Below are 26,962 nucleotides of genomic sequence, written 5' to 3' on the forward strand. Positions count from 1 at the left end.
GCCCTTGGGGATCCTTAGGCGAGGGTAGTTTCTGTCCTTTGTAGAACTATCTAATATCAAAGGATTGGTAATTAAATAAAGAATGAAAGAATGAAAGTTTGGATCAATTGATTTTAAAGATAATCTTAAGTTAATTAGGTACTAACCATGAGATAGGTGTGTAGAGGGTGTTAAGATCTTCCTCTCACATAACTGTACTCCCAAACTTTATCTAGTCACGCTGACCTTGACTATTCACTGATCTTAGGCTAGTTTAGAGACTAATTAAGTAGTAGTAATTAAATAGGTGTTCTAATCTCACCTAAGATGAAATAAGGTTAGTGACAACTCTATTGGACAATATTTAAATCCATTATTCTCATTAATTTCAAGATTGACATTCAGTCGAGGCGACTCGAAGAATTGCCCCCCCTTTTTAGGAGGCGGCCCTCCGGGACATTGCGACATACATAATTACGAATATATATATATATATATATATAAATAAATCGAACCAATTATACAATTACAAATATACATGAATATTAATTAGTTTGAAAATCAAGTCAAATTGTATATATAGTTATACAAATATTTAAATAGAAAAATATATAATTATATTACGTACGTAGAAATTCAAATTATAATATTAATTATTTGCTTGTAATATATTTTTAAATGTAATAAATCAAATAAATTAATTAAGGTTAAAGATTTAAAAGACTTATTGGGTTAAGTGGGTATGGTAGAAATTGCCACCATTACCATAGATGCGCGAGAGGGGGCGAGGCCACTATAATCTGCCGTCTTGGGCTTTACCCCGTTTTGGACCAAACAAATGTGGCCCACACCGCAGCAAAACGGCCAGCCCACTAAATTGTGAGCCGGCTCGCCTTCAAATCCAGGCGGTCGGCTGAGTGGCTGACGGCAATTCTAATGGTGGCCTAACTACGAAAGGAATTCTTTGTCTTAGCTGAGGGTATTCGCGTCAAATAGAAAGTATCTTTCCTTCTCTTTCTGGGATCGGCTCATTGTTTCGCGGGGACGGGGACGCAGGCGGAGGCGGAGGCGAGCAACAATGGTGTGCGAGAAGTGTAAGTTTCTCCCTACTCTTTTTTCGATTTCGTGTTTTGTTATTTCTATTTCGATAAAATCTGTCGCCAAATAATCTGTTTGGCCGCTCAGAAAGTTAAAATACTAGAAACTTTTTAAATTTTATTTTAAAATTGGTGAACAATTGGAGTTTGATTTCATATTATAGTCTGTTTTATTCTTTATAAAAGTTTTTATTTTGTTTTAATTAGCTCAAATAATCAGATCACGCTAAGTGGATATTTTTGTTTTTTCTGGTCTTGAATAATCAGAACTCTGAGATATAGAATTTTAAATTATTACTTTTGTTCTTACAGTTACTTAGCAATTAATCAGAGCGTAATGTGAGATTAAAGGAAGAGTGTAATTTAATTATTTGATTGAGAGATGATGGGCCACAAGTATCACTGCACCGCGAAAAGGCACAGATGAATTTACAAGAAATAGAACGAGAAAAAACAGCCACAGCACAATGAAATTTATGTGACTTGGCACAAGGGCTTCATCTTTGTGTCATTTGGCATGAGTTTAGTAATTGTCAACTTGTAGATAAATACAGCAAGAAAATTTTGATACTCCTCTCCCCACAACTCGTGAAAACCACCAAACCTTTTTCTAAACCAAGAGAAGAAATGCGTAGGAAGAAGAACCCCAGGTGAACCCTTACGAGTTACAATCTTCCTCTCGCTTGAATTTCCAAACAAAACTCACCCTTTTCTATTCTTCTACTTCTTCTCCTTCATCTTGCATGGTCACAAGACACCACTCCTTTGTATAAACCCATACACATGTATATGACCAACTACTCATTAATAATCATGCAATAACATCTATATATTCGTCACCAAAGCCAAGACATGACTTTGAAAATTTGTAATTGCATGCTTATGAAGAGTAGCCATGCACATAGTCATGTAAGGAGTCTACAAGGAACAACTACCATGCTACTAAGTTAAACCATACATGCCTTAGAAAGATGCCTCCACTATTCATGTACAAATTTATGACAACTTGGTCTTGAAAACAAGCTTGGAAAAACAAACCATGCACATGCCAAGCAAAATTTAAGTTTGGTATGCATGCCCTGCAAGGTTAAACTTCCTATTTTAGTTGCCATGTTTGTCTACTCGAAGTTTACATTGTGAATCGAAATACCAATTTTCAGAATTGAGAATTAAGAATTGAATTGAATCATAAGATATGATATAAATTTCCAAAATCAATTCTAAATGACATGCATATGTTGATATATGAACAATGAGCAAAATAGTACAATGCATTTACATTTTGGCAATAAAAAAAATTCATATTTCATGCGTGTGATTTCCCTAAAAAAAAAAAAAAATGAAAAGTAAGGGCATGAGTCAAGAAATATTAATAAAAAAATGAACATTATGTTGTTTCAGGAAAGGAATCAAGAAAAAAAAAAAATTTTGAAAAAGAAATTTTGTTGTTTATCAGCAAATAAAAAATACATTTCATGCATTCTTTCTTGAATTACAGAGAAAAAAATAATTGACTTCAAAAAATGATAATAATTGAACAAATACTAGAAAAAAAACTTTGGATCTTAACAACATAACAAATCGTAACATCTTAGCTAAGGTATGTTCCGCCCCTTCTTCTCAATGGCGGAGCACTATACTCAAGAGTGAAGAATGGTTTCATGAAGGCAATGTAATACCTAAATTCTATTTTCTCCTTTTTTTTTTTTAGCACAAAAAACTGACATAGGCGAGGAATAGAAGGAAATTGTGTAAAAATAGCAATTTTTTTTTAAAAAAACAGGGGTTTTAAACTAGTCAAGCTCATTGGGATGTGATAGGTCTAGAATTGTGTGAATCAATAGATTTTTAATCAATTTGCTAGATTCATGAGGTGAATTGATAGTTTAGGCAAAGATTCAATTGATTTTAGATTTGCTAGTAAGATTTGAATTGATTTGGTTGGAATTGATATGAACTGTGTGAACCGAATTTTGAATCATAAGATTCTAACAGTATGATAGTTACCTCTCTCTCTCTCTCTCTCATAAGGTAGATTTTCACTGCATCGGTTCCCAACAAGAGAGAAGAGAGTCTTTTTATTCATTTATTTCTTTTTATTTTTGAATATTTTTTTATATGTTTGACTGGGCAGGTGAGAAGAAGCTGACCAAAGTGATAGTGCCAGACAAGTGGAAAGAAGGAGCTAGCAACACAAATGAAAGTGGAGGCCGTAAGATCAATGAGAACAAGCTCCTTTCCAAGAAGAATAGGTTGTTATTTACCCTCCTTTTCTATATTCAAATTATCCATGTATCAAGGTTGTTAGAACTTAGAATCGAGATCCTTCATAGGATTGTTGGGAAGGTCCGTAGGATTGGATCATGGATCGTAAGATTCTACTTACAATGTAAAGTAAATTAAACATTTATATATTTCGCAATTTATGACAACTCGCAGTAAAATAATCCTAAAAACTTGGTAGTAAGTATAAGAAATTTAAACAAATTTTAGGAATGTCGCTAGCTTGCTAGCTAGCACCTAGTAGGTTTTTCCTTCAACAATTTTGACTCTAAAAAGAAAATTTGAATAGCCTGAACTGCAAAGTGCTCTGCATAGGGTAGCCTGTTGCTAGCTTATTTATTTAATAATTATAATTAAAAACAAAAGCAAAAGGAATGAAGAGAAGAAGGAAGAAGAAATTGCTAATCCTAATTCAATGAACTGATGTAAATTTCTCAGTTTCTGCTGTTTTGTCATTAGACCATAAGAAGAAGAAGAGGAGAAGTAGGAAAAAATATAAGGAAAGAAGTGGAAGAATGTTTTGCTAGTCACAAAGAAAAGAAGAGAGAAAAGAAAACTATATGTTCTCTGCTTTGAGAAAAAAAGGTAGTCTCTAGCTTGTCGATAATAAGAGAAAAAGAAGAGGAAGAAAGTAAAAAAACTATAGAGATAATGCATAATTGCTATAGGCCTGCAACTTTAAGCTCTCACCTAATTGTACAACTCCCTATTTGTTGAAGCTCTTTGCTGATCTCAAAGCTCTTAGCTGACCTTTACTGTTGCTGGAATAAGGAACAATCCAAGCCTACTGATAGACAACCTAGGATCTGTCCATCAAGAACTCTAAGCTCTTTGAGAGCTTTTCATTTTTAAGGAAGAGAGCTTTCAAGAGATGCTCAACTGCTCTCTTGATTTGGATCGAACAAATCCTAGAACATGCTTGTTATTTTGCCCTAATTCTAATGCATTTGAGCGAACTAGACCAAAATTTGTGTTTACTGCAAACGTAAGTGTTTGGGTCAATTTTATATATATCCTAAATAGGAAAAATCTTAATTCCATTGCAAATGTAGGATTGGTAGGATCGCAATAGTAGGATTGGTAGGATTGCAATAGTAGGATCGGTAGGATCACAAATAGGATTGCGATCCTAAGATCCTAACAATCCAGAGAAGATCCTACTAGGATCCTACTTATTTAAGATTATACTTAAGATCCAGATCGATTAGGCAAGTATGGATCGTAATATTGTTGAATCGCACAATCAGGATTGGGATTTTGATAACCATGCCATGTATTTCTATGTGAACTTTTGATTCACATTCTATATTATTTCTGTGCATTATATTTACATGTTTGTAATTTAAATCTTTCACCTCATTTTGTGGCAGGTACATTTATAGTAGCAAATTTTTTAACCATGATTTGATCATAAGAAGCAGTCAGTGCAGGAGGCTCCCATGCTGTATCGGGAATTTTGAGGGTAGATATACATAATCTACATTTAGAGAGACTGTTTCATGGACTTGAACTTGTGACCTTTTGGCTGTAGCCATCCTTGCAATTAGGTCAAGACTTGCCCTCATGATGTGAACATGTGGGTCAAAATTTTAAACTACAGAAAATTAAAAATACTGGAAATTTCTTCAGTTCTGTGTCTCAGGTAGATGTTAATGTACCAGCAGGTTCTGGGTTAACACATGCCTATTCCCATCAATGCCTTTGATACAGGGCTAATGACTGTTTTGGAAACTGGCACAGATTGGTAAATTTGTATTAATCTTTTTTAACATTTAAATAGATACAAATTGGACGATAGGGTTGGGAATTGACAATAATTTCAGGGACATTAAATTTGGTGTCATCTTGGTCAATGCAATTCTGGGTGCTTTAAACAAAAAAAAAATGGATAGGCATTCATTATTTAGGAGAAATTTATGATTAGGGTTCTTTGGTGTATCTTTTAAGGAGGATTTTTAATTCTCCTTGTACTCTTGTCTCCTTAATAAAATCTCCTTTTTCGCTAAAAAAAGGTGATTAGATTTCTTTGGTGACCAAATAATTTTGAATCTAGGAGGAGTAAGTATCCACTGAAGGTGATGGTGACAAAATATAGTTTCTTGGTACCAATGACTATAGCAATCCAATTTTGATGTTGAAGTTCTTCCCACTACCCCTTTCTCTCATTCCCTTGTAGAGCTTTACATGATAACTATTTTCTCATCTCCGTTTTTTTTTTTTGTTGTTGAATTATATGTGATTTTTCTGCAGCCAGGCCATTGCATAACTTCATTTTGTATGCTCTTTTTTTATATTTTTTGATAACAAAAGGAAGTATATTAGATAGAAAGAAGAGAAGGTACAATGTGTGGAGACAAGGAATCCACCAAGTAAAAAGAAAAAAGAAAAAAAGAAGACAAAAAAAAAAAAAAAAAAACACAAGATCACGAAAGAACTAAATAAAATTAACCAAGAGACCCCCTTTTTATCCCTTTCCATCATAGTTTATTGAACTCTTCAAATTTGCTAGTTCCTTTTTGACCCTTCACCTTTTGACTTTTGCCACCATCCAAACGCACTTCATTTCCTCCAATCACTCAGCTTTAAACCCATTTTATGTAAAAGAATTTGAGCTTCTAACTCCTCCTTCGGAATCTCCTCCACTAGTGAAAATTCCATCCCTACCTGTACCTTATTCACCAACCCATCATTATCAAAGATAGAAACTCCCTCCAGACCTGCCACGGGGGTGGATGAACATAAGATAAATCCCCTATTTCATCACAGGAGTCAGAAACATACTCATATTGTTCTCGTATCTCATCTAACAACAAACGTCCCACCACAATCAAAATCACTGTTATCTTCCCTTACTGAATCTGAAAAATCTCCTCATTTCTAGTCTCATTAGAACCTCTGACATTCTTTTCAACTTGAGGAACTTCCAAAATACTACCTCTCCTTTTGAATCTCTTCTTAGTACCTTTGTTGTAGACTCACTAGAATTTTCTCTCTTATCTTCAAAAATCTTTTCCATTCAGCATCAAAGCTGCCTTTTGACAAGCATAAACCTTATTGCCTTCGAATTTATCAGTATAAATATGAAAATCATCCAATTTCTCCCCCAAAAATGGAATCTCTTTTAACACCACCTTCTTATACATCCACGGAACTAGACGCAAATTTATCACCAGTCTTGAACCGAATCTGGCCTTCTAACATCCCGAGCTTCCTCCAACTCTTGGTCATTTTGATTCATATTCATAATAACTGTAGGCTGAATAATGTTTCTACTAGCTAGATGTTGAATAAAAATTCAGTTACCAGAGGTATATCTTCCTCCTTGTCATTACTCATCTTCTGAGTAGTGGGAGCAATACTTTGGGCCTATCTACCATCCAGAACCAACATAGCAGTACTAGAAACTTAATTTCTGAATCATATGTGATGCAGGACAAGAAGTAAGACCTTTGGAAGATCCTTGCTGGAAAATAATTTAGAAGAGTTGGGTTAAGGAATTGTTGGGTTAAGTTAGTAGTTTATTATGCATGTTTAGTAGTAATTAGTATAGGATTATGTGTATTTGGGGGTTGCTTGTAATATTTGTGTAAAGTAGGGGTATATTTGTAATGTAACGTAGTTTTAGGGGTTTATGTGTAATTTCATGTAAAGAGGCTTTCTTATAAATAGTGTGTGAAAGCCATGTTGTAGGCAGTTGATGAATTGGAATTGAAGTGAATGTGTGTTCCCCCCCTTTGGTACCTCCTCTCTCCTCTCTCCTCCCTTCCCCCTTCTCTTCTAATTTCTCCATGGCTGCAGAACCTTGATGCTGCTCCTGCATCATTTCCCCCAGTTAGAAAAAATTCGGCCTCAAATTTCAAAATATTAGAGAATCAAAAGGGAGAAGCAAACTTGGATTCTTTGAAAGCCAGTGCTTGAGTGATACAAGAAACCACGATCCTTTGGCAACATCATAGACTTGAATTGAGAGTTAGCATCAATAATCACATCGGGAATGACAAACTAAACAACTGGAATGTCTAAAAGACTTTGGATGTCTTCAAACACATTCATTTCCTTCCTTGTATTGTCTTCAAGCTGAGTAATTATAATTGATTCTTTGTTGTGGTTCATTGATAGAGCGAACTTCAAAATGATTTTCTTCCCATTATAGTGAAAGACATGAGTTCTCATGTCCTTGAAGCACACCTAAATCATCCAACCAAGGAGTACATGGCCAATCTTCATAGGTAGGATATCACACCAAACATTAGCCGAATATTCACCCATTTGGATGGGAACGATCATAAACATGTACAATAGAGTTATCAACCCAAGATATCACATAAAGGTTTGGGTAAGGTTCCAGATAAAGTTGTATTTGAGTGACTCCATTTATGTAAATCACATTTATTGGGCATTTCCATCAATGATGATTTTTGAAGCCTTTTCTCCACACTTGAGAAGGGTGTGGAAAAGCTTGAAATTGTGCCCAAAGTTTGGCAAATGACATTCCTTTTTCCTATAATTTGTCACCATGTTGCTGAATTATGCATATACATATGCTGCAGCTTATATCACAACCCTTTAACACAATTTCGCACAAGCCTTACTCCCAATTTCTCAAAACTATCTTTAATCCACCTTGATATTGATTGTCCTGCTGAAATGAAACAAATTTACGAAAAAAGCTCACAAAATTACAGCAAAAAAAACTTTTTTTTTTAATGCTGGCAGTGACAATTTCTAGGGTTTCATGCCAAATTATCGTGCTTTCTTGTAATGTAGTGTCTCTACAATTAAAATATCTCCTCGCAGCTCAAATATTGCAAAGAAAATCCAAAATATCGTGGCTGCAGGCAATTTCTCACGAGACGGGAAATTGCAGAAGACTCTGGGAGACTTTCTCATGTGCTTTTCCAGTGGGTGGGGCGCATGAGTTGCTGGTAGCGAGATTCCGGTGATGAAACTTCAGGCGACTGCAGATCAGTGGGTGGGGAGCACAGTGGTAGTGGTGGTGGTGGTGTGATTAGAGAAACACAAGATACTAGGGATTCTTGAAGGCCGATGGCTGGGGTATGTTTGGTTGGCCCATGGGGGTTCCTCCAGTGGTTGGACAGCGATGAAATTTTGAGGGGAAGGGTTTCAGGGGATTCTGTTTTTGGTGGTGTGGGTGGTGTTACAGGATGGTTGGTGGAAAGTGGTGTTTGAGATTTGGGGACACGACTGGAATTTCTGAAAAGTTTAGAAACTGCAGAACCGCTTTTTAGTTTTTTTTTCTTTTTTAATTTTTAAACTGAAATTCAGAGAGAGAGAGAGAGAGAATTAAAAAACTGAAGGAGTGAAAAGAAGAAGATGGGAGGTTGGAGGAGGTTCTAGACAGAAACTGCCAAGAGACAGCCACAGAATTCAGAAATGAGAGAGAGAGTTGAGAGAGTTATAGGAGAGAAAAGAAGATGATGGGAGGTTGGAGGAGTTGTTGGACAGAAACTGCCAAGAGACAGCGACAGAATTCAGAAATGAGAAAGTGAGTTGAGAGAGTTCTGGGAGAGAATTAAAGAGAAGAAGAAGAAGAGAAGGAAAAGAGAAACAGAAAAGAAGCAATGCCAGCCACAGAGGATTAGGGAAGAGAGCAGGAGATCAAAACAGAAAACCAGAGAACAAGGAGAGAAGAAAGAAGCAGCAGCAGCAGAGAGGGAGCAGAAGTTACAGAAGAAAGGAGTGAAGGAAAGAAGAAGAAGAGGAGGAGAAGAAGCAGCAGCAGGGAAGGAGGGAGAAGTTACAGAACAGAGGAGGAGAAGGAAAGAAGAAGTTGCAGCAGAGGGAGATTGCAGCTGCAGAACAGTGGGGGAAAGGAAGAAGAGGACCGGGGGGGGGGGGGGGTGTTGGAAGAAGATTGAAAAGAAAAGATGGGGGAATTGAAATGGAAGAAAGAGATCGAGGTTGGGCTTTGATACCAAATGATGCAGGGGTAGCATCAAGGTTCTGCAGCCATGGTAAAATTAGAAGAGAAGGGGGAAGGGGAAGGGAGGAGAGAGGAGAAACCGGGGGGGGGGGGGGGGGGGGGACTCACATTCTCTTCAATTCAAATTCATCAATTGCCTATAACATGGCTTTCACACACTATTTGTAAGAAAGCCTCTTTACATGAAATTACACGTAAACCACTAAAACTACATTACATTACAAATATACCCCTACTTTACACATGTATTTCAAGAAACCCCCAAATACACATAATCCTATACTAATTAATACTAAACACACATAATAAACTACTAACTTAACCCAACAATTCCTTAACCCAATTCTTCTTACTTATTTTCAGCGAGGATCTTCCAAAGGTCTTACTTCTTGTCCTACATCAATATGTTTGCTTATCACCAACACCCTTTTGCCCATATGAGGAGCACCTCCCTTTGAATCCAAACTGAAGCCCATATCAACATTTCCTAGGCATTGGGCCTTTTCAAATAATTGGACAATTTAGTTAAAAATGAAATACCCCCTTTTTCAATTATCTGGGCCAGGTCCAAAGTGAGAAGCATGCATTTTGGTCCAATTTTTTTCACTGCTTCCTACCTGAATGCTGCCCTAGCTGCCCCTCTGATCATCTTTGCTCTATCACAAACCCTAGCTTCCTTGCTCTTTTCGATTGAAGCCGACTGATTTGCGATTGCCTTAGGTTCATTTATATGCAGTTTGTCTCCACACCGATGGCACACTCTTGTTTCCCAACCTTCAGACCCTGCTTTACAGAATGGGCTTGACTACCGCAGGCATCACCTTTGCAATTTTTGCCTTCCAGCACCACTTGACTCCATGATTTGTTGGGAAGAGTTATCTGCACCTACACTCCTAGTTTCCTCATGAACATCCTTTACTATCTTGCAGAAAAAAACCCATGAAGCTTTGCCACAGCACTGTGGGGAATAAAAACTGAAAATTTCTTCCCTTTCCATCCCAACCCTAACAGTACTTTCCTACCTTTGTCCATTTAATCAACATCCAAAGCTTCGTAAAACCTAATTGAACAGAACGAAACCCCACTTGTATGCAATTGAAAGTAGATATGGCATCAGCGAACCAAGACTTAACCTCTTTGGAAAACCTAATCCACTTGTTACGAGACATTGTTCTCAACCACCAGCAAAGACGCAAACCCTTTGACCTTATCTAATCCCAGATCGAAAGATTTACCTTTGATATGGATTGATCATTTTAGCATCGGCTACCACAAGAACTTCCATAGCATATTGAGCGAACGAAGGGTAGAAAGGAGTAGTTCACGAGAGGGAGGGAGAGAGACATTTTACTTCATTTTGTGTACTAATGGATCTCATAGATATGGTTCTTGATATTTTTGAGTAGAAAAAGCCAAACTCTATTAAAATTTGAGTTTTTTTAGATCTTATTTCATCATTTAGGCACCCTTTTTTTCTCTTGTTGTAGTGCAAGAACAACCAAACCTTTAACTCCATTATGTGGAATCAATTATATGAGTTCTTCTATTCTACTTGATCTAGGGCAACCTGTTTAGAAGGTTTGAGTGTTGTTAGATCCTTATTTACTACCTCAGTTGAAGTTATTCTCGCTTAATGCCTGTCCATCCTGTAGCCTAGAACATCAACTAAATCACTCTCTGTTGTCTAAACCTTTTCCTCTTGATGCTTTACTTATTATTCTCGCTCAAAGTTATTTTAGTTCTACCACTTCACATCTACTAAATCATTTAATCTTGTCAAGTCCTTTTTTCAGTAATGTGCTAACTGGAAGTGATAATGATAGAGGTAGTCTTGTGAATTCAAAAATTTCTTGCAATTTTTTTCAATAGTTTTAGTGTTTTTCTTTTGTCTATTTTTGTTTTTTTGTTTTTTTGTTTTTTTTTTTTGTTTTTTTTGTTTTGTTTTTTGTTTTTTGTTTTTTGTTTTTTGTTTTTGTTTTTGTTTTTTTTTTTTCCTGAGTGAATCACATTGTGATTCTTCCATGGTCAAGCCATAGCATGGTGCTTTTGTGTATACGTGTAAATTCGATGGACGAGAGTCCTATTATATGCAAATTTCATCATTGTTGTTTTTGTGGCATCCATCAGGAGCTGAAAAAAGGGTAATATAACTGAAATTTTTTTGTTGATGGTTAGTAAGAGTATAACTGTATTAGAAAAGATGCCAAAATGGGACACGATGATGTAGTTGGGAAGTAAATGTGCCAAGAAGCAAAAACTGGAAAGACAAAAGAGACAACTGATTAAGTGATGAATTGAACTCCTTTAATTTGAAAATATCACAAGCAAACTCAAAAGTTCTCTGGTTCCTCTTTCTCCAAATGCCCCACATGACACATCCTGGAAGGATCTCCCAATCTTACTTGTCCACACATCTGCTCCTTCAACAATTTGAAAGCTCTGTCACATTCTTTAGCATTATCCATGCAGTCCCAAACAAGGAGCAAAAGAAAGCCTGCACCTCTCTAGAAGCAATGCAGTAACACATGATCACTAATTTAAAAGAAAAAAGTACTAACAGATGATCAACTTATTCCTCTGTGGTTTTACAACTAAGGTAATTATCTTGGTTGTTAAATCGGCATCCAGATCCTAGGATCATATGATCCTATGATTCTACTTTACCAAAACAATCCTAATCCAATATAGAATAAAAAATTAGAAGGATCATAATAGGTTTGTGAGACTGGTAGGATTGTAGTTGAATTGTGGTAGGATCATAAGATTCCTACATATATTTGTACTTTTTAAAATATTTACTAGATTACTTGTTCTATGGGCTTGGTCTCTCTCCTTTGTAACTTATGCACGAAATAGACGACTTAGGAATTGATTTGGTTTATTTTATATAAGCGAAAGTACAACAACAAACAACAACAACAAACAACAACAACAAAAAAACTAAGCCTTAAGTCCCACTAGGTAGGATCGGCTATATGAATCATTTTCTGTCAATTTATGCGATCATGGATTATTTCTTTTGACAAATTCAAGGATATTAAATCCTTACTATCTCCTCCCAAGTTATTTTAGGTCTACCTCTACCCCTTCTACTGCCCCCTATGGTAACTAACTCACTCTTCCTCACTGGTGCATTATGCGGCCTACGTTGCCAGTGTTTATACGATATGAGTCTTCCCTCCCTTATCTTATCTTCTATAGGAGCTACACCTAACTTACCGCGAATATGTTCATTCCTTAATTTATCTTTTAATGTTATACCACTCATCCATCTAAGCATTCTCATCTCGACAACTTTTACTTTTTGGATATTATGTTTCTTCATCACCCAACATTCCGGTCCATATAGCATAGCTGGTCTTATAGCTGTCCTATAAAGCTTCCCTTTCAATTTTAAGGGCATTCTACGATCACAGAGGACACTTGAAGCATTTCTCCAATTTACCCAACCTGCTTTAACTCTATGCATTACATCATCTTCAATTTCTCCTTCAGCTTGCATAATATATCCAAGTTATTGAAATCTACAAGTACTATTTATTTATTCATCATCAAGTTCAACTTTGTCTACAATATTCCCCCTATCATTACTAAAATTACATTTCATATATTTTGTCTTATTTCTATTTATCCTAAAGTCTCTAAATTCCCAAGCTTCTCTCCATAATTCTAACTCAGCCTCTACTCCGTCCCTAGTTTCATCAATTAATACAATATCATCTGCAAACAAAATACACCATGAAACTTTCTTTTGAATACTCATAGTCAATTGGTTCATCACTAAAGCAAAAAGATAAGGACTCAAAGCAGATCCTTGATGTAGCTGAGAAAAAGGAAATTCTCTAGTTTCTCTATCTATAGTCCTTACACTAGTTATTACTCCATTGTACATATCCTTAATGACATCAGTATACCTACTACATACACTCTTTTTTTCTAAAACCCACCATAGAATTTCCCTAGGTATCCTATCATATGCTTTGAGCATTAATGATTAATGTTTAGGTTAAGAATGAAGATAGACGATGCATTAATGCAGTTGGCCTTAGTGATGATTAATGATAGGCTTGATGAAGTTGTCTATGATGGTCTTCGACTCGTAATGATATTGAAGAAACAAATGGTGGCTTGGATGTTGACATTAATGTTGGGAAGCTAGCTCGATAGTTTGGATTTTGTTTGCTAAGATTTTTTTTTTTTTTTCTAAAATTTGTAGTTTAGGTGTTCATTATGTGTAGCTGTTTTCTGATTGATCAGTGTCAAGAATTATGTTCTTGTTTTGTTGTAAGTATTTATTCTGTTTTCATACAAGGGCTATACTGTATGGCTGCTTGTGATTTTTTTGGGTCTTGATGGCTTACTAGCCAATTTTGTAGGTCATGTTATTGAAATTTATGAAAAAATAACATGCAAATGCATTTTTCATATATATTTATATGGCAAGTAGAATCTTATGATCCTGCTAACCCTCCTAGCAATCCTATTTAGGATCCTGATTTTAAAAATCTTGGTAGTTATTTCTTGAAATCTGGTTCTTCCTCAAGTTATCAAGAGTAATAATGGGTCACCCCTTGGCAGTCCGTATGAGAAAAAGTTGCCTTCAAGGGAGCATTTGGTCTCTGAATGGCCTTCTAAGGGAACGAACTTGTGTCATCTTTAGTAATAAGCTGGAATGTGTATTTCATAATGAGGACCCTTGATGAGTATTCCCCCAGATGATCACATCTTTGCACTTGTGAATAATGGTCCCCATTGAAACCTAGAAAGGGGAACACTCTGGTTCCTGGAATGGGAATGGGTTGTGGTACTGCATACTCTCTGAAGTGCTGTATATTAGGGATATGACCATGTAGATGTAAAGGTGAGAAATGTGTAAGAGCACTAGTATGTTTAACTGTAGAGGTCGAGGTGTTTCTACATCTAAAATAGATTTTGTTTGGTGAGTTAGATTAGTAATGACTGAAAAGAAAATTATAATGTGATAGTGAACCACTTTTACTTTTAAAAATAAATGTTATATGAAAAATTTTGGACAAAAATTATGATTGCAACATCTTGTGTTCTAGAATGAAAATGTAGCATGTTTTAGAACTTTTGTTCCAATTCTTCTTCTTCATCTTTTTTTTTTTGTTTTTTTTTCTCTGTATTGGTATTGGTAACTAATACTATCATGACACCATAAAACATTGCAGGAACCTCTTATCTTCCATTTTACAGATGCAAAGTTTTTTTTGATAAATCTTAGGTTCCAAAAAACTTCCATGTATTTTGTCACCAGAACAACCTTTGATGCAGGGGCAGCATCAAGGTTCTGCAGCCATGGGAGAATTTAGAAGAAATAGAACAGAGGAAGGAAAGGGAAGTGAGGAGAGACGAGATGCCAGGGGGAATCTCATGTTCAATCAACAATTCAAATTCATCAACAGCTAACTCACAGCATGGCTTTCACACTATTTATAAGAAAGCCTAAACATATAAAATTGCACGCATACCCCTAAAACTACATGAATTACAAACAAACCCATACTTTACATAAATATTAAAAACAACCCCCAAATTCACATAATCCTATACTAATTAATGCTAAAAACACATAATAAATTACTAACTTAACCCCACAATTCCTTAGCCCAACTCTTCTTAATTATTTTCCAGCAAGGATCTTCCCAAGGTCTTACTTCTTGTCCTACATCAAGTCTCCCCTGGTTAGAAAAAATTCGACCTCAAATTTTGAAATGTTGGAGGATCAAAAGGGAGAAGCAAATTTGGATGTTTTGAAAGACAATGCTTGAATAAGGCAAGAAATCACGTTCCATTGGCAGCACAATAGAGTTGACTTGAGAATTAGCATCAGTGAACTCATCAGGGACGACCAACTCTATAATAAGAATGTTTGAAGGACTTTGGATGTCTTCAAACACTTCCCATTACCTTGCTTGTAGTGTCTTCAATTTGATTAACTTTGACATGATCACTAACCTCAGATTCTTTGTCCTGGTTCATTGGTAGAGCAGATTTAAAAATGATTTTTTTCCCATTTTAATGAAAGACGTGTTCTCATGTCCTTGAGTCATACCTAAATCATCCAACCAAGGAGAACCAAGGAGGAGTAGATGGCCAATCTTCATAGGTAGGATATCACACCAAAAATTAGGCAAATATTCACCCATTTGGATGGGAATCAAACATCTTTTATAAACTTGTACAATAGAGTTATCAACCCAAGATAACACATAAGGTTTTGGGTGGGGTTCCGGATGAAGCTGCATTTGGGTGACTCCATTTATGGAAACCACATTCATTGGGCATTTTCCATCAATGATGATTTTGCAAACCTTTTCTCCACACTTGAGAAAGGTGTTGAAAAGCTTGAAATTGTGCCTAAAGTTTGGCAAATGGCATTCCTTTTTCCTACAATTTGTCACCATGTTGCTGAATTTATCCATATACATGCTGCAGCTATATATCACAACCCTTAACACAAGCCTTACTCCCAATTTCTAAAAAAAAAAAAAATCTATCTTTAATTTACTTTGATATTGATTGTCCTGCTGAAAGCTTTATATCAAATTATCATGGAGAAACTCAAAATATTGTGGCTGCAGGAAATTTGTCACGAGACAGGAAATGCAGAAGACCCTGGGAGACTTTCTCATGCGCGCTGGTGCGTGGGGCGTGTGAGTCGCCAGTGGGGAGATTTTGTTGATGAAATTTCAGGCGAATGCAGATCAATGGGTGGGGAGCGCAGTGGTGGTGGCATTGAAATGAGAAAAACACTAGACACTTGGGATTCTTGAAGGCTGATGGCTGGAGTATGTTTTGCCGGCACGTGGGGGTTCCTCCGGCGGTCAGACGGCGATGAAACTTGAGGAGAGGGGACACGACTGGAATTTCTGAAAAGTTTTGAAATTGCAGAACTGCTTTTCAGTTTTCTCTTTTTTTTTTTTGAACTGAAATTTCAGAGTAGATAAGAATCAGATAGAGAGAATGATGGAAGGGAAATAGAGAGAGGAAAAGACAAGAAGGAAGAATGTAGAAGAAGGAGAAGGAGAAGAAGAGAGAAAGACAATAGGGAAGGGAGGGTTAGTACAGAGCAGAAAGTGAGAGAACAAAGGCAGAGCTGAAAACTAGAGAACAAGAAGAGAAGAAAGAAGAAGCAACAGCAGAGAGGGAGGATGAAATTACAGAACAGAGGAGGAGAAGGAAACAAGAAGAGAAGGAGAAGAAGCAGCAGCAGAGGGAGATAGAAGTTGCAGAACAGTTGGGGGGGGGGGGGGGGGTGGGGGGGGGGGTGAGGAAGAAGAGAAGCAGAGGGGGAAGAAGAAGATTGAAAGGAAAAGATGGAGGAATTGAAATGGAAGAAAAAGAGATCATGATTGGGCTCTAATACCAAATGATGCAGGAGCAGCATCAAGGTTCTGCTGCCATGGGAGAATTTAGAAGAAATAGAAAAGAGGAAGGAAAGGGAAGGGAGGAGAGAGGAAATACCGGGAGGGACTCATGTTCAATCAACAATTCAAATTAATCAACAACTAACTTACAACATGACTTTCACACACTATTTATAAGAAAGCCTAAACATATAAAATTATACACATACCCCTAAAACTACATGAATTACAAACAAGCCCATACTTTACATAAATATTACAGATGACCCCCAAATACACATAATCCTATACTATTTAATACTAAAAACACGTAATAAACTACTAACTTAACCCAACAATTCCTTAACCCAACTCTTCTTAAATATTTTCCAGCAAGGATCTTCTCAAGGTTTTTCTTCTTGTTCTATATCAACCTTATTTCATGCACTTGTAAAGACCTTTGGTCCTTAAAGGTCTCCATACATCATGCAGAAACCTTCCCCCCACGATCAAGCCCCACCTTGAATCTGATATGTTTAGAGAATGCATCACCACCCTCCTCTCATTATGCCTTTCAAATGTCTTGCGCACTGTATACAATAATCCTGTGATCTCCCCATGCTTCCTGGCTGTTAGATCTTCATAGCAAATCCCTCGACGCCTCTTCATGGCAAATCTTCAAAGCTGCTTATCCAGTAGGGCTTGTTGAAAGTTAGAATAATTTTAACCCTCAGGAATTCCATTTCATTGGTTTACAAACTGTTTGCTGATCAACAAAATGATATCTATATTTAATCCCCTTGCCTACTTACAGGAAAACTCTCTCCATTTTTTTCCAGCCATTTTACCAGAGGCCTGGTTGGGATTATAAAAAAAGACAACTGGATGATGTAGGACAGATATTAGAACTTATATATGTAGATAGAATTGAGAGAATGAGAAGAAGAAGGAGAAGAAGAAGAGGATAAGAAGAAGAGAAGAAGAAGAAGAGCATCAGCAGCAGCAGCAGTGGGGAGACAGAACATGAAGAGAAGAACAGAGAAGGAGAAGAATGGAACAGAACAGAGGTGAGAGACTGAATCAGAAGAGAGATAAGAGAAGGAAGAAGAAGAAGAAGAGCAGAACCTGCAAGTGAGAGGGAGAGAGAGAGAAGGAGAGGGAAACTGCAATCTGATTCAGACAATAACTGTACAATAACTTACATGAACAGCACTTATACTACTAATACAACTAATACATATGTACAAATAGGACCCAACTAAAAAAAAAAAAAGGCATCCTCGGGCCATAAGGCTCCCTGCTTCGCAAAGGGTAAGGGGAGGGTTGTCACAGTTTATGCAGCCTATAAAAATAAAAATACATAATTACAAATACTAAAATAAGTCGATAAAAAATACAAAGAGGTCCTCCATACAGCTTTCCTAAACCTTCCTAAATCTACACCTAAAATACATGTGCGAATGGGCAGCCTTGGGGGTATAGGTGGTCCTCGATCACTAGATCAAGATTGAAAAAATGCTTTTGATTAGTGCAAACCCGTTGCCTTTGGAAAGATTTCTCTACCAATTCTCCGACCACTTTTTCATTCTTTCATTGGATCTCAAACTCCCAGCTTAAAACTGAGAGTAAACTCAGCGTTCTTGCCTAAATTGATTCTTGAACTTGAATCTGCCCTGAAGTTTATAAGTACACTCAAATACTAGAGTTTGATCTCCCTAATTTTGCAGAAAATGATAGTGTCCTCGACAAACAACAAATGGGAAGTTAAAAGTAGGTTTCTCTTCCTAATCACACTCCTCAAATGCCCTTATGCAATAGTATAATGACACTATGTTCTGACTCAAAAGCCAAACTCTATTGTCTGTGGGGGTGGGCATTCCTCCAATGTGCCACTGGGTCTTTCCTATTTTGGGAGATTTCACGTATGGGAGGCTCAGGGCGCAAAGGATAACCCTTCTAAACATGAGCCACAACTCAACATCTGTCGTGCTGATGCATCAGAAAGATCATCTAAGAAAAGTAGAATTAGAGGCCTAATGTTGGAAAAATTCCTGTGTGTTTTTTGTTGTATATGTTGTTGACCATTGAACACTGTGTGCCTTGGGCCTTGCACCACAAATTTGGACATCATATTGAGTTTGATTGTATGCCCCCATTCATGGGATCTGTTGGATGAAACTTGGGATTTTGTTAAAATATTAGGAGAAATTCTTATGAAAACATATTCAACCATATCTTCTCTTAAGCTCATTATTATATTATTTTGAGTACAATGAACTCGGTTTTTCTTATTTAGAATTAGTTGCTCCACAGATGGACTCCTTATGGAAATGCCAAGTGCCTCATCTGCAAGCAGCAAGTACACCAAGATGCCAAGTACTGTCACACCTGTGCTTACACCAAAGGTAATATTACTTGTTTGCATTTATTATATTGGTAGATTGTACATTTTCCCCCTTTTGGCTACATGTTCTGAGTTGCTCTGCAATGCCCAGGTGTATGTGCAATGTGCGGAAAGCAAGTTCTGGACACCAAGCTTTACAAACAAAGTAATGTATAATACTAGTGAGATGTGCAGGTTTTCATTCTTTGGCACTCCTCTCTTTGCTTCTTGACATCTAGAAAATATGGCCTCCCTGTGTAACTGTGAGCTCATTTGTGACCGAGATTGTAATTATCAACAATCATGTTCTGTACTTGGTTTCTTTTTTTGTTAATGAAATTAATAGTCATAGCTCTTTGCAGTATCTTTTCCACTATATATAGTATTAATTTAAATTAGAAAGTATTCTTTAGTAATTTATAATTGAATGCTTTATTTCGATGATATGAGTGCAGAAATAAATGTTGATAAATAGGACTATCATTTTTATTTTTGCTTAAAAAAAGTGTCCAATGCTTTCAAGTTTACTTCTTGGAAAATGCATGTTACCCTTTAGGACAGTTGAGGTTGCCTCATCAAAACCTTAGAATTTTTAATAAGTTTGTCAATTTAAGTATATGAAAAATTGTATGAAATATATAATCAAATTTAATCAGGTATTTGGAAGGATAAAACTGAAGTCTATCCAAACCAGTCTGGTATCTCAATCCTGTTATCGAAATTTTTGAGGTTCATTCGAAACAAACAACTGTGTCCGATCACGATTGTTACTGGATAAAAAAAAAAAAAAAAAAAACCAATGCTTTGTCAGCCCTAAATGTGTAGTTGCAACTTGCAAGTTTAAAACCAAAGGAAACAAAGCTTTGATTGCAGTTGAAGTTAAACTACAGTAGAAACCATCCAAGCGTTACAGAAACCCACTAGACTACTTTCCAAATTTATGCAAACCTGAATCCCAAAGAAGGCAAAATGTTAAATGAGCTACATTGACTACAGAACTGTGAGCGGCAGGAGCTTTGCAGGCAGCTGGAGACTGGTAGGCAAGGAAGTTTTGATTCATGATCCACTTCATTGGGGGACTGTTTGCCGCCACAGTCAAAACTCAGCAATGAGGGCTAGGTGTGTCCTCAAAACAGACATAGGAAGGTTGAGGATTGGGGTTGATGTTGAGGGTTGGGGAGGAATTGAGAAAGACATGGGAATGCTTGTCTTGGGCTCATGGTGGTGACTTCAAAGTGGAGAGCATATGCATGATTGGCCTTTAAAGTCCTTAATTCACCCTCTTATATCTTTTTTATTTTCAAATGTTATTAATTCAAGTGATTTCTGATATCTTTGCAGGGCTTTTTTAAAGAAACCAGATGCCGCATTAACCCTTTCCGATAGTAATAGATGTTATCTGAACTGGCTGAAGAATTGTCCAAAAATACAACTTACGACTCAAATAATTCTCTCTGTGTTAGTTATGCTATTATTTGGGTGTTCAGGATTTGAGGGAATGAAGAGGACTTTTCATGGTGAAAAGTACTCATTTGCTTTGTGATATAGTTGTGTTCTTAGCCTCACCTTGGGTTAGACTCAAATAATTCTCTCTCTGTTAGTTATGCTATTATTTGGGTGTTAAGGATTTCAGGGAATGAAGAGGACTTTTCATGGTGACAAGTACTCATTTGCTTTGTGATATAGTTGTGTTCTTAGCCTCACCTTGGGTTAATTCTTCTGGTAAAATTTGAGGACTATTTCAAGCAGTTTGAAAGAGGTACAAGATGACATGGTTTTAAGCACCTGACAATCTTTACTGGGTTGATATTTTTATATGTGATTATGTTTTAGAAACATGGTTTCTGAAGCCAACAAGAGAACTAAAGGCTGTCAAGGTAAAGACTGTAAACCATTAATTGGAAGCTTGTTGGTATGTGAACTAGAACCTTCTTACAGCTACGGCCATAGTACATCACAATGGGAGTCTTGTCCAAGGCTCCAAGCTGAGGGTTCCCTTTAAAAAGTGAAATGAAGGATTACCCAAAAATTTACCCTTCAGCCTAGGGGTGAGCAAACGGTCGGTTCGAGGAAATTCGGTTAATTAACCGAATTAATCGAAAATTTCGGTTAATCATTTCCATTAACCGAATTGACCGAATAAGGGATGTTAACCGAACCTTGCCCGACCGAATTACCTGTTCGGGTAATTCGGTTAATTGAATTTAACCGAAATTATTAAAAAAAAAATATAATTATAAATTTTTTACCAATTCTGCAACTCACCGCCGTGCCCTCAGCTCCCTCGATCTCCCTCCGTCCTACAGTGGCTCAAGTCCATCAACCTCTACAGTTACAGATCCCCGGAACCCACCCCACTCCCCTCCATCGTCGAATCGACGCCGGAAGTCATTGAATCGGCGCCGGAAGTCGTCGAAGCCTCGGAACTAGAGGCTGCTGTAGATGATATCGAGGAGGAAGAAGAAGAAAGACAACAAACCATGGACGAGGTTTATGGGATGATACAGGGCCGCTGCGTCAGTAGGGTGAAGTCTGACACCCGGCCGGCGTCCCGTGAATCCCCCGTGAGGCTGCTGCAGAAGCTGAAGAAGTTGGCGAGTGCGAAGTTGGCGTTCGCACATTTCGAGGAGAGCGACATCGTTGAGAGCCACTGGCCGGCCACTGTGAGGGAGGGGAAGGCTAGAACGACGGAGCATTATGGGGAGGCGAACGACGGGGTCGACGCAGGGCTGATGATTTCATTAGCAGGTTCAGCCAGCAGGGGTGTATATTAATTTATGTTTGAAATTTAATTAATTATTAAATCGATTAATCGGTTAGCCGAATTTATATTCCCTGTTCACTAAACCGAAACCCGATTCTCTGAATTTTGATGAAGCCCAATCGAACCGACCGAACCAGTTTTTTTACCCGAACCGAACCAACCAATTTTGGTCGGTTAAATCGGTTAATTCGGGTTTCCCCAAATTATGCTCACCCCTACTTCAGCCTAAGAAAAATTGGGTTTAATCTCTAAATTATGCCTTAAATTGTCTCTTGTTGCCCTTTTTTATGTTCTAGATAACATTTAACAGTGTAAACTTAGGTTTAAATGTATAATGGCATAGTTGAGGCACAAAAATTGTCAATAAACTTGAAACACTCAATACTTCAATATGAGTAGATGTATTGGGGTTCGTACAGTTAAGGAATGTTGTGTTTTTTCAATTGAATCCAAATTACATAGATCACTATTAGTAGTTTTTTCTTGCCTTCTGCCATGATCCGAATCTCCTTTTAGAAATGGAAACCCTTTAAGCATTTCTTAACAACAGCATACTCCTGTTTTTCATCAAATGATTAGAACTGTACCTGAATCTCCTTTTAGAAATGGAAACCCTTTAAGCATTTCTTAGCAACAACATGTTCCTGTTTCATCAAATGTTTAGACCTGTAGCGCCAGCATCCTAACTATGAACTCTAAAAGCTTTATGTTTTCTTGCGAACTGATCAACAGTGATATGCCTTATAAAATTCACTAGTAGGTTTTGTGTAAGGGATCTTGGCTGAACTCCGGCGAGGGGTACTGTCGATTTTAGCCTGTTGAGCCATACAGCTTTGCTACATGAAAGGCGCTTCACAAGTTTGAGATCTAATCTGTGTTTATAAAATCAAGATCTTCTTAATACACACTTGATGGGGGATTGTGACACTTTGAATCTGCCTCGTAAGACTTGATTGCTTCCAACTCTTACCAGAAAATCAGAGAAGGAAAAGAGTATGCTTAGCAGTGTCGTGGAGGACTGGGCGCAACAAAGCAGGCGTCTCATGCTCTTTTTGTTTCTATAGAAACAGTTCACTTCGAGATAAAGACAACGTAGAATTAGCTCCAAATGGGTAACAGCTACTGGTGGAGCATGTGCTTCTTGTCATGCTGGACAAGAAACTACAAAGCATGATGTAAAATTTTCATAAATGAAATGTTGAAACAGAGGATTGATTTTGAAGATGATGATCACCATAGGAAATTTAAGTTGACAAGTACAATGGAGGCTGACAATGCAGATGTGCCATCCTTGAGAGTAGTTCCAAAGAAAACAAATCAAATGAAATTACAGGAAGCCTGTACCTTTAAGACTCACATGAGCATGTTTACATTCACAATAAGTCACGGGAAGAAAACAAATAGCCAAACACCAAACATCAAACATCACAACAGAAGAGAAAAGCAGCTGCATGGGTACTGGATGGGAACATGTAATACTGAACACAGCTTTTATTTTTCTCTCCCCAATCCAAAATAACACTCAGCCAAATCCCAAACCTTGCCATGCAATCTGCCTTTAGACTCCAAAACCCTCTCGTATTTGTCGAGAAATCTTCAACTAGGGTTTCATTCACTTGTTGAATATCTAGAATTCCAGTACTGCTCAATTTCCTCTGCTGTTCTTCCAGGGATTCTTCCAGCAATTAGCGACCATCTGCTCACAATGAATGGTTTTGGATTGGTCATTCATGAGTCATTCATTCTAATCATCTTATACATTAGTTTGGAAAAGGCTACAGAGAAATACAGGGTTAAGAATGGAAAAGAAAAGAAAGTGATACCAACCTCTCTCCAACCAGGTTATACATCCTAATTATCAGTGTTTCCTCATCTTCTGAGAAATCAGCCCTTGATTCCTCGCTGGTTTCCTCTGAAACAGACACCAAATTTCATAAGAAAAACTAGGAAAAAGAGAGTTAAACTATGCAAAAAACAGAAACATATAGAAATAGAAAGTTATTAACAAAAATAAAAGTCACAGAACATGATGACTAGCAAAATGAAATATTGTAATACTGGTAACGGAAAAATCAGGATTACTTGTTCCTGATTTATGAACCTCTACTACTGATTTATGAACAGAGACTGAATCTCTCCTGACTACGGTGTACCAGCAATGGAACAATTTCAAGGAGAGAGTGCATTAGAAGAAAAAGGGTAGCAGGAAAAAACTGCCCTTGAGAAGGACATGCCCTATAAATTAGTGGGTGGTGATTCAAAGATCAGAACAGGGGAGTGGTTATATTATGCAATGGGTACCTCGAGAATTCACAGTAATGTCATCAGAAGAAGAGTGTTCGGAGTCAGCCATTAATTTGAAGTGAAGACTGAAGAGAGAGAGAGAGAGAGAGAGAGGAGAGAGAGGGCACAGAATGTATCGAAGTCACCTGTCGGAATGAATTAAATGAAGAGACCTTGGGAGGTTGCTGTTGGGTCACTGGAGGCGCTTTAGTACTGATATTAATAAGAAAAGATAGCAGAAGACGCCAAACGGCTATCTGCTGTATTAGGCAAATAAAGAATGGTAGCTGGAGAAAAGGCCCGCAGCCTACCCTCTTTGATGGTTAGTTGAATGGGTTGGTTGGTCTGAATATGCCCATAGACAAGGCATATATAAATACACTAATCATGGAAGCTATGCGGATGAGAATTTAATTTGAAATGCAGCAATCACAAAATATCTCGTTAGAATTTGAATTTATAATTCATGTAATTGAAAGATGTAGTTCGTTGTGAGTCTTAAAATTTTGATCCTGCTTTACTTTAGTAGTCAAAATATTAATATAACATCTTGTAGTAAATATAGATGTATAAATAAACACACCTTGCATGTACACATAGTAGCATGGTTACTTGTAGGAGTTTTGATTAGTGATGAGAAGCAAGCAGAAAAGATGGGAAAAGTATATCGGCACCTATGTGTGCGTGTGTATATATATAACGTGGTTGGAACCTAATCCCTGCACTTGGTGGTGAAGAAATAACAGTATAAACTATTTCATGGTTTAATAGTCACTACTAATTTGTTGCAAGTCCGTGTTAAAACTTAAAAGTAGATTTTAAGTCCAATATATAAAGTAGCAGTTGTAGTTTACGAGCCATCATCTTATTTTAGTCGTAAAGATTAAATGGTATTGTGTTTCAGTCAAATCTATACAAACCCAAATTCGAATTCCCAAATTTATATTTTCAAACACAATTAACCTTGTGTAGTGGTGACAAAACGGGTTGAAATCTAACGGGTGACCTGTGACCTGCTTATTTAAATTCGGTTGGGTTTAGTAGAAGGTAACCCGTTTATAAATGCGCCATCTCGAATTCGGCCCGTTTATAAACGGGTCACCCGACTCGACCCATTTAATAAAGGGGTTGGGCAAGTTTGGGTTGGGTACCTATCAAGAGACCCATTTAATTTGATATATATATAATATTTAAAAAAATATTAATTAAAGAAATATACTAATTTTTACATTTTATGTTTTTTTTGTTAAGATATTAATAAATAAAATAAAGGAGAACTATTCTCTCTCTCTCTCTCTCTCTCTCTCTCTTTAAATATGTCACTTTATATGAAATATTTTAAAAAATTTAAAGTAAATAAATTATATTTTCAAACGGGTTCTTAACGGGTACTCGTTTATGATTCACGATCTGTCCAAATTTGGCCCGCTAACCCATTTATCAACCCCTAACCTTGTGTTTGGGATAAGTCTTGGATTTGTATTTGTGTGAATTTAGATAAAATATAATACAAAGTTATATTAAAATTTGTCAAATTCACACAAATCTAAATGTAAAGTCAAAAGATATATTTTCAAATAGGGTACAAGAATAATTTAACGGAATCTAAACAATTCACTTTAGACAAATGGACCTTAAAAGCTTCCATCATAAAAAAAAAAAAAAAAAGGGCAGTCCGGTGCACAAACCTCCCGCGTATAAGGGTTTCAGGAAAGGGGCGGACCACAATGGGTCTATAGTACGCAGCTTTACCTTACATTTTTGTAAGAGACTTTTCATGTCTCGAACCCGTGACCTTTAGTTCACACGACGACAACCTTACGATTGTGCCTAAGCGCCCCATCTAAAAGCTTCCATGATATGCTGGACCAAACAATGACAGCTATGTTAAGAAATATGAGGAACGTGGTATAAGAAAATGGTGTGGGATACTAGAGTGGGGACAATGTTGGTCCTAGGTACCTTCCATTATTTAGGGCATGAGGCTCTAAAGGCATGCATGCTTGATCTTGGTTTTATCCCAACACATGGCTTTTGAATCCTGGGGTCCTGTTTTAGAGTTGGTACAAAAGAATTCATATATAAGTAAAAATAAAATGTTATATGTATACTTTTAGCACTGAGCTCAACAAAACCAGTAAAAAAATAAAAAAATTTAATATCCAATTTATAAATTTACGAGATGAAAATTTTAAAAGTATAGATTTAGCATTATAATTTATAAAGCGAAGTTGAATTGAGAATTTGATTTTAAGCGTCTAATATGTAATACTTAAATTGAAGGACAATTTTACTTTAGAAAATAATATTTTATAAGAATTTAGTGCACAATTTGTTTATTGACGAGTTACTGTCCATTTTTTTTTTAAGTACATGATGTTTTAATAAATATATTGTGAATGTTTTGTGGGAACCTAATCATGGTGTAAAGGGGGCAAAGAGATTCTTCAATCCTTTTTACATGTATCCTAAATTAAAAATGTTTTAACTCTCCAGTATGAATTCTTTTTCATCAATTCATATGAAAAATAATTTATACTAACATTAAGAGGCATATAGTTCAAAGTGGAACATGTTTACAGGGAGACGAATAAAAGTGTAGATTTCTTTATCAAATACGGTGAATCTAGTATTTCCCGATCATATAGTTGCCAAGATGATCTTCCTCAACAAGTCAGGGGAATGATTCGATTGGACTTATTTGGTTTTCATTTTTTGCGCTCATGATGTTTTGTATTATTACACTTTTAGTGGTTTAGTTTCTTAATTTTTTGGTTGCTGGTGTTTGATTTTTTGGTTTGGTTTATGTTGGTTAAGTTAGTTTTACGGTCTTAGAATTTTGCTTTCATTGTCCCAAAG

General features: G+C 36.7%; 2 protein-coding genes across 3 annotated transcripts; one reads left to right on the forward strand and one right to left on the reverse strand.

Moving 5' to 3' along the window:
- The first annotated feature begins 865 nt into the window (after positions 1-865).
- On the forward strand, positions 866-19,420 carry LOC131154550 (uncharacterized). Of its 2 annotated transcripts, XM_058107379.1 has the most exons (4): positions 866-1,073; positions 3,211-3,328; positions 18,987-19,078; positions 19,169-19,420. In XM_058107379.1, the coding sequence occupies exons 1-4, from the start codon at positions 1,058-1,060 to the stop codon at positions 19,231-19,233; spliced, it is 291 nt and encodes a 96-aa protein (XP_057963362.1). In that variant the 5' UTR covers positions 866-1,057; the 3' UTR covers positions 19,234-19,420. The 2 variants fall into 2 exon arrangements, with proteins under 2 accessions (XP_057963362.1, XP_057963363.1); XM_058107380.1 differs by lacking the exons at positions 18,987-19,078; positions 19,169-19,420 and adding an exon at positions 4,730-4,987 and having other exon boundaries at positions 905-1,073.
- Positions 19,421-23,031: 3,611 nt separating this feature from the next.
- Positions 23,032-24,450, reverse strand: LOC131154551 (MYB-like transcription factor ETC1). The gene is made up of 3 exons (XM_058107381.1): positions 24,122-24,450; positions 23,648-23,732; positions 23,032-23,516 (listed from the first exon to the last, which is right to left on the reverse strand). The coding sequence occupies exons 1-3, from the start codon at positions 24,171-24,173 to the stop codon at positions 23,429-23,431; spliced, it is 225 nt and encodes a 74-aa protein (XP_057963364.1). The 5' UTR covers positions 24,174-24,450; the 3' UTR covers positions 23,032-23,428.
- Between the last annotated feature and the right edge of the window lie 2,512 nt (positions 24,451-26,962).

This window comes from Malania oleifera, chromosome 4, assembly GCF_029873635.1.
Source record: "Malania oleifera isolate guangnan ecotype guangnan chromosome 4, ASM2987363v1, whole genome shotgun sequence".
Lineage (NCBI taxonomy): Eukaryota > Viridiplantae > Streptophyta > Magnoliopsida > Santalales > Ximeniaceae > Malania > Malania oleifera.

Bases quoted from the DNA above. Each gene is read 5' to 3' on its own strand.
- LOC131154550 (XM_058107379.1), top strand. The intron at 3,329-18,986 runs GTTGTTATTTAC...GTTGCTCCACAG, and splicing joins CTCCTTTCCAAGAAGAATAG to ATGGACTCCTTATGGAAATG. The intron at 19,079-19,168 runs GTAATATTACTT...TGCAATGCCCAG, and splicing joins CACCTGTGCTTACACCAAAG to GTGTATGTGCAATGTGCGGA.
- LOC131154551 (XM_058107381.1), bottom strand. From the start codon at position 24,173: ATGGCTGACTCCGAACACTCTTCTTCTGATGACATTACTGTGAATTCT. The intron at 23,733-24,121 runs GTACCCATTGCA...TGTCTGTTTCAG, and splicing joins CATTACTGTGAATTCTCGAG to AGGAAACCAGCGAGGAATCA. The intron at 23,517-23,647 runs GTTGGTATCACT...CATTGTGAGCAG, and splicing joins TATAACCTGGTTGGAGAGAG to ATGGTCGCTAATTGCTGGAA.